The 11,054-nt window shown below is 37.6% G+C and overlaps 1 protein-coding gene across 4 annotated transcripts in view; it reads right to left on the bottom strand.

Moving 5' to 3' along the window:
• The window catches only part of LOC140924183 (homeobox protein otx5-B-like), a 28,650-nt gene that overhangs the window by 11,436 nt on the left and 6,160 nt on the right, over positions 1-11,054 (bottom strand). For 2 of the 4 annotated variants that reach the window (XM_073374212.1, XM_073374215.1), the window contains exon 2: positions 7,583-7,727. In XM_073374212.1, the coding sequence (XP_073230313.1) occupies positions 7,583-7,703 (121 nt within the window). In that variant the 5' untranslated portion in view covers positions 7,704-7,727. Of the gene's footprint in view, positions 1-7,582; positions 7,728-7,811; positions 7,956-9,363; positions 9,496-11,054 lie in introns of those variants that run through there. The other 2 variants (XM_073374214.1, XM_073374213.1) reach the window with 2 other exon arrangements.

Genomic DNA, 11,054 nt, shown 5'->3' with positions numbered 1-11,054 from the left:
CCGAACAAAATAGGTACGTTTCTATGTTCATTTCTGTACAAATAAGGGCGTTTTGTTCTTCCTTATTTTTCAGACCAAAATAAGAAATTGAGGTCACAACTCATTTTCTGATCAAATCTGTACAAGCAATACCTCAGCAAAATTTGTACTTCGTTTCTCTAGCTATTTGGAGACCAGAATAAGCCGGTACCTCCGGCTATATTGAGGCCAAAACACGGTAGTTTTTCTTACTATTTCCTGACTAAAATTGTAAAACAACCTCCATCTTCAGACAAAAAAAAAACAGATGATTTTTCCAGTGAACCAAAGTGTATCATTTTCCAAATATATTCTGAGCACGAACGGTTGATTTTGTTACCATGTAACATGTGAAATTTTCCTTTTCATTTTGCAGATCAACACCAGAAATTTTCCCAATCCAATTTGGAACCCAAATCTGTATTCTTTTTTCAACCTAAACAAAATCTCCCTCCATTGTTCAGTACTTTCCTGTGGTACTGCATCCGTGAGTCTGTAACTGTTGCCAGTGGCCGAAGAGGCAGGCAAACAGGGAGATTATATATATTACACAAAAAATGGGCATTGACTATTCGCAAAACATCCAATACTTTCTGTAATCATCTTCTGACCAAGAAAACGATCTTGTGGAAGCTATTACATTTTTTTAGTCACAAATAAGTGCAGTCTCTTCGTTCTCGCGTTCGTGAAAAATTTTGTTACCTAGCTATTTCTTGGGAACTACAGCGTTCCCAAATTGCGTGATTTCCATTCATCCACGAACACATTCTTTAAATTTAAACAACAAGATCTGTTGCCAGACGTCTACAGATTAAAGCCGCTGAGAACATTAACAAATCATTTTTCCTCGCAAATTAGGCAATATCGGATTCCAATACAAACATATTTTTCTAGTATTTTGCCTCGAGTGTAACGAGTGTATCTAAATTAAATTTTTTGTGTATAGCTTTCCTTTGATGCGGTGATTCTGGGCTTAAAAACAAATCGGAAGCGCCACGGGAATACTTCAAAGAATTAATATTACCTGTTAGTCTTTAATTATTCATTGCAGTCCAACGGAAGTGGAAAACAAGACAAAAAACATTGGTTCCATTCACGTAAATTTTGGGAAATCAAGAAATAGCCAGTGTTGCAAGCTTTTATCGTCATGATTTAGTACAATGTGTAACTTATTACACAATTATGTGTGGCAATTTCATGCAAAATCGAAATAGCCTTTAGAGTAGCCTGTGTACAGACCCGCCCCCTCCCCTCACGAAAAATCGGAGGGGGTCTGTACACAGGCTACCTTTAGAGTAAACAGGAAAAAATTAAAATAAAGTCTATTAACTTGCTGCACGACAACTCTGTTCGAATAGTTTTTTTATAATTACAGATTTCAGCACCTTTCCGTGTTACTTGTATAATGCTATTTTAAGTGGACCGATTGGCCAAAGCAAAAATTCGAAAAAAAAGATACAATTTTTTTTCTTCAAAATCCTAAGATTTAAATAGTATGATGCAACGCGTCTGCCAAAGAGGTTTCATTTGAATGGTCACGCCACAGGATTTCATTCACAGACTCAAAAGTTAGAACTACCTTGTACAGCATAATAAACAGTACCACAGGAAAGTACTGCTCAGTAGCTTTCATTTGAATGGTAACAACATAGTAGTTCATCCACAGATGCAAAAGTTAGAGCGAAAAATCATTTGAATACAATTCTGGCCAGCCATTTGAATCAGCACTTTCCTGTGGTACCGTGCACGGTACGCTGTATAAAAGATCCCATCTTTTCACTACGTAAACTGAGAAAACCTTGGATCTGCTTATTCGAGCAAAAACTATCACGCAGGTTATTGAACTTGGATGGCCGCCACTATACTGTTACGACACAAAGGGTTATTTTAGGCTATAAACAGCATCGGTCGGGAGACTACATGCCAGGTCCGAAAATAAAACATATGTTTTGCTAACCAAAGAACAGAGGAAGTGAAACCACCGCAATGAATGGGCGTCTAGGGCTATCTGAGGGGGTTATAAAGGCATGACATGAAATAGGCATTATTCAACCCTTAATACTAATGAAAACCAGATACTACAAAGGCTTGGCTAACCCACTGATCTATTCGTTATATGGTTAGAAGTGAGAATTTTCCGCATTGACGATTTTGCCACTTCATGGTTCGCTCGCTCTTTCTCACCAAAGAAGATATTATTATTATTAATTACTTTTATTATAACATCTGGCGCCCACAGTGCATTTAATTGGCGAAGGAAGAGCGTTCTATGCTTGAAAGGAAGAGCTCACTAATTAATTCTTTTCGAAGGTCGGGTCGATACGTGCGGTTTTTTACCCCTGAGGTCGATTATATGGAGACAAGCAATTTACTGTGACCGTTCAAATGAAAGCTACTGAGCAGTACTTTCCTGTGGTACTGTTTATTATGCTGTACAAGGTGGTTTTAACTTTTGAGTCTGTGGATGAAATCCTATGGTGTGACCATTCAAATGAAAGCTACTGACAACTTTTATGGTGCTATTTTATTATGCTGTACAATGTGGTCTTAGCTTTTGTTTCTGTGGCTGATATCTAGTGGTGTGACAATTCAAATAAATTTTCTTCGGCAGAACGTGTACCGCACTTTCGCTTTGCCAAGATTTCTTCTAACTATTACACGTGAATGGAATTTGAGATATCTCCTTTCTTTTCGTTCTATCATCCTTTCTCATTTCTGCCACTCACGGGAGGGAAAGGTCAAATTATTTTTTTTCATTAAACTAAAATTAGTGTCCTTTTGGGTCATACTTACTTAGGGAAGAACTTTAGTTTAAGCCACACGAGGACTTTTAATTGATAAACGCTAAGCTATCTTGTTAAAATGTGTAAATGAACTCAAACAGGCTTATAACAGGTGAAAATTAATTGAAAACAAGAGCTTTTTCGATTGCAACAAACTGCTATGAAGTGCCGCCAGGGTGCAATGGCCAAACAGAACTTTTCTTCCGTAGTGTTTATTGTGCTACACAAGGTTGTTCTAACTTTTGACTCTATGGACACTTGGCAAATACTTCGGTATTACCCTTCAAATATGGAGCGTTTTTGCATGCCTTTCATTTCAGTATTACATGATATAAAATTCCGCGTTTTTTTGCTTTTCGTCTTTCTTCTTCTTCTTTTTTTAATTTCAAGTTTAGGTGCTGGAGTTAAATCGATGTTGCGCACTCTATTTGCCTTGAATTCATGAAGGTCAAGAGAAACTGGCTTTTTAAGCGAAAGTAAAAAAAAATTCACAGAACTGCACATTTCTCTCTTAAAATCCTAAGAAATGACTAGTACTATGTAAAAGTTCTACAAAAGAGGTGTAGGATTTCATCCACAGATTCAAAAGTTAGAACCACCTTGTACACCATAATAAACAGTACTACAGGAAAGTTCATTTGAATGGTCACACCATAGGATTTCATCCACAGACTCAAAAGTTAGAACCACCTTGTACAGCATAATAAACAGTACCACAGAAAAGTACTGCTCAGTAGCTTTCAATTGAATTGTCACACCATAGGATTTCATCCACAGACACAAAAGTTAGAAACACCTGGCACAGCATAATAAACAGTACCACAGGAGAGTACTACTTAGTAGCTTTCATTTGAATGGTCACACCATAGGATTTCATCCACAGACACAAAAGTTAGAAACACGTTGTACAGCGTAATAAGCAGTACCACAGGAAAGTACTGCTCAGTAGCTTTCATTCGAATGGTCACACTACAGGATTTCATAGGGTGTTAAAGTGTTTGAATATAGTTATAGAACTAGCAAAGTTTAGTGTAAAGTGCTATAGTGGTATTTACATCCATACTTAGAGACATTGTGGCGGCTATAAGTATTGCCAGAAGAGTAGTATTGGATTTTAGAGCGCCTTTCACAAAGACGTCTCACATGCAAAGGCCCATCCTCTTTGCTTAAAAAAATTAAAGAATTCTTGTTATTTATATATGTTTTTTTAACGCAAGGGGCGGTGGGCAGTACTCTGGCTACAAATAGTTGCATGTAGTCCTGCAGTTTCTGTTCCAACTAGCTGTTCAGTTTTGCTCTATCTTGTTTTGTTTTGAAGTATCACATCGCACTTAGAGAAGAGAAATTTCGCCTAGCCTAAGGGTACAGATAGAGTGCTACACATTGAATTCTAGGCTATAAAACAAAAGAAGCAACCTCGATTTTATAAAGTGTGTAAAAACGAATAGCACTATGTGAAGGTAATACCAAGGAAGAGGTACATGTATCACTTTAAATGTTCACAGAATGAAATGTTTTCAAAAGGCTCTCAGTGAAATAGTTTTTTCAAGATTTTGTGCGGCACGTAGTTAGCTTCGAAAAAGTCAAGCAATTATATGTGACTCGAATTCGTGCGGTCAACGCCAACTGAAGACATCCTCTTGAGTTCTTGTTAGCGTTGTGGGAAGGGTGATTGCTAAAAATGCTAAAAATCTGCCACTTTTGTTGCGTACGAATACCTGACAAGTTAGACTTCAACTCATTTTGAAAATAACCAGTACAAAAATGGCGCTCGACCAGTTACAATCCTCTGGTACATCCAGAGATGTTGTACGGTAGTTTTCATTTTACGTTGTATAGTTTTGTTTCCTGTGTAGGTTGGTTTTAGCTTCTCTTCATAGTATTGTTAGTTCAAGTCGCTCTCAGTTTAAACAAAATTGTGAGACGTTTCAGTTCACTTTAAATGAACTTAGAAACCGTCCATGAGAAAACTCACGTGATATCATGCATGCACGGAAAATATGCATTGTTGGTCGACACAAAGTGAGAATATTTCTTCCAAGAGTAGATAAAAGTATTTTAGCACAACAAGTCTGACTATGCACAGCTAGTTATTTGTACCCGTAATTTGGCATTTTCTGCTCGTCCCGCGAGATAAAACTTAGATCTTAAACGTTGTTATTCTATTTTTGTTCCGTCTTTTGGCTGAAAGTTCTGAGTGACTTTTTTTTGTCAATATCAGCAACATGTGCGGTGAAGATAATCGATTTTCTTGTCTTGTTTTCGTAAGGCTAGTTTACAATACTCCATCTATTGCCTCATAATAACATTATAACAATACTAGTTTTCATTTGAACAGAATGTTGTACTTAAGGATGTACGCCCAGACAAAACATCGTATTATAACCAAAACTGACTTAATGATATATCCCCTGCAACTGCCTTTCTCTTTGATAATCGTTGCACCTACAAAAGTGCCGAATACAACTCTGACAAACGTTTAATTGTCCGAAGATATGAATAAACGTAGAATGTTCGTGGCGTTTTTCTAGAAGCTTTCAACTGAATCGTCCACACTGAAGCTTAGCGTCCAGAAAACTCAGAAGATGAAGCCGATGTTGTATAGCATAATAAACAACTGTTCAGTAGCCGTTGTTTTTCACACTATAACATTTCATCTTATTTTGAAAAACAAAAATCATCTTAAAAAGCATAATGTTGAACTAACAGACTACCAAACAAAGTTTATCAGAATAGCTTCATTGTGGATGGGAAGCCTCAAAAGATTCCATTCAGTGACTCAAAAGTTAAGAGAGTAATCTACACAGCTGAATAAACAGCACCGGTCAAATTTTTGGAAAGGTCACACTGTAGTTTTCTATACCTTGTACAACAAATTTAACAGTGCCACAGGAAAGTACAGTTTTAAAGTAGCTTTATTTTCAGTGGCGCATTTTGGGATGCAATTTCGCGCACAGAATCCAAAAGTAAACTGATTAAAAAACTATGGCATAAACCTTGAAGACCTGCGTTGAAAGTATGATTGCACATTTAAATTATCGTTTACAAATTCAACTTTACGTTTTTCTTTAACTGAATATACATGTACAGGCGCATTTAGTGGCATCCAGATCTAAAGATACAAACCGAACCAATTATCTTTGTTACCACCGGTACCTCAAACCCTCCTACACTAACTTTGTTTTTAGGAGCTTTACTACGTGCCCTTCGGAACGGAGATGCTCATAGGTCGAGCAAATGAGACCAATTTTGTGAATTCTAAATTCAGTTGCAAAGATGCTGTAGCTCTTTCTGCACCTTTCACATCAGTTTGTAGCAAGTTTTTAGGACTATTCTATGGTGGCCTATCAGTTCTTAGCACTAATCATTTAACCAACATTTTTAGTCGCCTGTATTGCAAGTTGCAAGAGTTAAAAAAACGAAAACCTTTGAATACAAAAAAGACAACAGAAACAGCATCTCTCGTGCTTTTTGCGTGAGGCAAGATTCAACATTCAAGGGCATTGTTATCCACGAAAGAAAAACAAACATACCGATATACCACACTCAGCGGCTCGCCTTCACTTCATAGAAACTGTGTCACAGAGGCTCCGAAGCTTTACTACCTTGCGGAATGATACTAAAAAAGTAGCACCTCGTGCAGCCTCCCTACAGCTTTTTATAAAAAAAGTGACTGCCTGTTGCAATTGAATGCGCACTTTGATAGTTGAAGAGTTTGTGAAAGAACAGTCATACTGCAGTAATAATTCAACTACGAGTCTAGGCCTCTCGGTTAAATGAAATTTATTTATTTCATTGCCATTCTATTCCGATCAAGACAATTTCAAATCCAGCAACTCTATTCTCGTCACGTAACTCAGTGGTTAGCGAAATTATACAACTCGTGAGCTTGAAGAAACATTTAACAATTCTGGGACAGCATAGAAGAGGCGACCCACAGAAACCACGGCTGACCGCAAATGAAGTCAATCAGAAGTTCATAAAAATGTCAAATTACTCTAATTTAGCCAAGTGAAGTGAATTTGTTTATCTAGATAACTAGAAATAACGTTGCTTTGACAAATGTAAGGCAAATGAAGGACTGACTTGTCCGATCCATTCTGTCAACTGTTGAGCTAAATGACAGGTTTCCTCACACCACGAACTGCATGAAATCGATGATGATTTACTAAGCCTTTAATGATGTGTAATTATGTAACAAACAAGGCCTGTTTAAACATTGTTCCATGAGCAAATCCGTGTATGTAAACCCATTTTTCAATTAGCAAATAAAGTGTTTGAAGAACTGCCCAAGGAGATGCATGTGTAACGTTCAAGACGCGTTTCTCAGCGACGTGCATGTAGTTAGTTGCGCAAATTCACATTTCCTCCAAATCTATTGCTGTTTCGGCTATGAAACGATGGCTTCCGTCACGTTCTATGCAAAAGCGCGGATAATTTAAGCCTTTAGATTCACAGTCGTGTCTTTCAATGAATTGTGTCGGGGATAAAATGGACTAGAACGAAGATTAAACACAAGGTCTTGTCACGATTAAGTTGCAGTGGTATCCCGTGACCTTCTTGCACGGGAAATGAAAATCCAATAGATAAATTAACTAAAGCTTGTGATTAATCTTCAGTTCATTTGTTCAAGTTGCTGTTACGCAAAACCCGCACAGAATTCAACCGTAAAGAGCACGCTACTTTCATGCAACTGTAACTGGTTGCAACAAACCCCTGTAGAATGAGTCACTGCAAGGCCGCTTTTAAATCTAATTCAAGTGTATTCACGAGGCACTTACCACAAGACGGAGGGGCCATTTGGCTGAAAAAATCAATGTTGGGCGCTGGATGGCTTAGTCCATGGCTGTTTACAGGGTATGGTGGCATATGTCCGCCGACATGCCCAAAATAGCCCGCCATTTTGCTGCAATCAACGAGGCCTCGCTGAGGAGAGAGAGAGAGAAACAGGCCTTATGATTATAAAATTACTGTCACTATTGGTCTGGATTATAACACTATGCCACCAACCGAGACAGAAAGCTGTCACTTTCTAACATACAAAGGAATGTATTCAATCATATGTTCCCTGTTTTCATTCAAAGTATATATAGCCGTGAATTATGGCGGGTCAAATCATCAACCCGCCCATGTGATACGGGCTCCGATAACATCGAAATATATTTAGTCCCGGTCGTTCCTTTGTAAGTGATCATTCGAGTATGAACGCAACGCCTAAATGTCACTTTTATTGTGCTCGCTTGAACAATGGTTTTTATTGTAAAGGTGTGTTTTATTCAAAAGTAATTGTTTGATCTATGTGTGTGGTAAAGCTGTGCTTCTTTCTATCCGTTTTAAATTCGCGACGACGTTTATGAGCAATGAGTGAACAGACGTGTTTCTTATCACGTTTCGCGAGTGACACTGATTTATAAACTAAAGCAAAATGTCTGTTTTTTCGCTGCCACAGCAGTCAAAGTGTTTAAGTGGTGTCAAAGTCACAGCATCTTGCTGATTTGAGATAACATAAATCAAAGGTGTCAAAAGATTGCGATATTTAAAGTCTTTTTATGTTATTTTTCCCTAAGGGTCGCCGCCGCAATTCTCGAACTGTGTTCCACGTGATAACATTACAAAAAAATAACGGTTTTGATACCAGCAGATACGTGGTCTATACCGTAGGTCATAGAAGCCGTGTTTTCAATCAACTAATTGAGGGGGCGGGCTCGATTTCATTTAGAGCAATAAGCAAATTAGGGATTGTCATCGAGCATAACTGCCACGCCATGTCCTGGAGTAAAATATTCCATATTTCTCTAGAATGGCATTTTTTGTGTCATATGCTCTTGGCCAAAGAATTTTGCTATGCCCTTCGCTAGAAATACGCTATTTTTTTCCTCTCCTGAGTGCTTTGTAATTAAAAGTTCAATTGTCATTTCACATTTTGATTTTTCCAAGGCAAGTTTGTTTGCGGTTTTCTTTTCAAAATATATCGAAAGATATCTCCGAGTTTCATTATGCAAGACACCAGAATCTTGTAGTCATTCTTTCTCAACGTTGTGATCAAAAGTCTTATTTCTCATGGCTTAAACCTTATGAGCACCCACAAACGAATGTTGTTGTCAATGAACAGAAAAAACGCAGCGCTCAATGTCACGATTATCCATTGTCCTTTCAGTTCTACTGATGATGTTTTATCTTGTCCATTCTGCAGTAGAATAGCTATATTTATATCGTTATTTTATAATGCCCATTGAAACCTTTTGTTGTAGGGATAAAGTTAATTGAGTTCCGTTTTACTGAAATTAACTGAATGGAAGTCAAAACTTAAGGATAAGGGCTTTATGAAGATGTTTGACTGGGAACTTTCAAGGTATATTTCAAAGCTAACTTTTCAAAGCAAGTCGAATCGTCCAGTCTTCAACATGTAAACAGTCATAGCAGTTAGCCAACCGCATTTGTCATTGAATTACCTCTGTCGCGGGATTGTATCTGAGCCTTGCTATCGAACCTTTAGGGCGTAGATCACTAATTACGGCTCTTTTTCGAAAAAATCTATCGTGTTCGATGCTTCATAGCTTACCTGATACAAGGCTGTTCGCTGTTAACGGTTGAATAGACTCTGCTTGAGACCAGTTGCAGTCGTGTTCCTTAGCTAATTGTCCAGAGCTCACAAATGAATATGATATTATCCACGTATCTGCCTCTTTACAAAGTAATACAGTGGTAATAACCAGACTTCGATCAAAAGCACGCAAACTGCTTCCTGCTACGCAATTACTGTGCAGTCGGTATTTCTTGTTTTTAATTTTTTTTTTCAGTAATATTGCACCTTTAGCAAGACCAATCAGGAAAAAAGAAAAGATGAAAAGGAACCAAGTTCCTTCCTGCGCGGCGCTTTTGTAAAATGCTCGGATGGTTGTCAGTTTTGCGAGATGTATCAAAATATACCGATTCAGCAACCTTTTGGCAGCGAATGCCTGATCGTAAAGCGCACTGATGGTCCATTTCATGATAGAATTAAATAGTAGCAACTGCCGCCTAAACAGTAACAACATAACAGCATCAGATCGAACCAATATCAAGGACACCCCTCAAAAATTACGACGTCATTTAAGTTTTTCTAAATATCCAAATGGCACCTGTATTGCTAAGAGACGACTGAAACTTAAAAATAAGGTTGTTTTACGCTAGAAGTTGATGTGAACTTACAGTGAATCACTTGAATAGTCTTCTGAGAAATCCTAGTTCGTGACAAATGTTAACCATAATTCAGTTATGTTGTACCTTGTCCCATCTTTAGTCAATAGAAAGAATGGACCTCATTAAATCGATTTAATTGTCTTTGTTTTTAATGCAAAATTCCTGTACTGCTGTTTTTGTGTTTGTTGTAACTCGTAGGAACCCTTTTAGGCAGGCAATGTTAAAAATGTATCTGCACTTTTAAAAAAGGTCTTACTCTTTTCATAAGTTAAAGAGTTATTTCAGAAACCCATTTGCGATGAAATCAAAACGATGAAGAAGACATACTTGTCAAGCTCAGTTAATGTTTCTAGTTCGGCTTTGAATAAGTGTAACACTACTGAAATAATTAAATGTGATATCGAATGAGAACTGGCGATATAAAATTCCTGTTCGTTTGTCTTGCGATAGGTTTGTTCTTTGGGTGAATCTTTGAATCAAGTCTGAAGGTGTAGTAGTTCATTAAACGCGCTTGTAGTTGCTGACTTTACAAATTCTGGGTGGATTTTTTTCGTTTTTTCATTTTTATGCCAACGCCATGAGTTTTGAAGTATTTGTTCCGTGATTCCCTTTCGGTAGAAAATGAAGTTGGCCGTTCACCTTTTAGATAACTCCATTTTCACTACTGCTAATTAACTACTAACAGGGGAATAACATCCGTATCAGTCAATACAAACGCTTAAACGACTCACCATTCTGCAGTGTGTTAGTTGTTAATAAAAAATCACAGTTGAGATTTCCTTTGAGTTTTAATTTTTCCTCCCGGTGAAAGGTTTGCCAAAGTACAAATGACCATGGTTAGGGAGTTAGATTTACTGCAGACATCGTGCTATTTTATTGATTTCAACACAAACATGTATTTTAACGAATTTTGTCAGAGAACGTTTACCTAATCATGTTATTTGAATTAGTGAGTTTCTTGGCTGTCTACGGCCATTATTCGTTACTTAGGGGAGCAAGTTGCACAGAGTGTAACCAACATAAGCCGTAATACTTCACATTTTGAAAGAAGAAAACGGCAACGCACATACA

This window comes from Porites lutea, chromosome 14 (assembly GCF_958299795.1).
Source record: "Porites lutea chromosome 14, jaPorLute2.1, whole genome shotgun sequence".
In the NCBI taxonomy this organism is placed as follows: domain Eukaryota; kingdom Metazoa; phylum Cnidaria; class Anthozoa; order Scleractinia; family Poritidae; genus Porites; species Porites lutea.
Note: the sequence above shows the minus strand (reverse complement) of the source record. Positions and strands in the feature narration are given on the sequence as shown.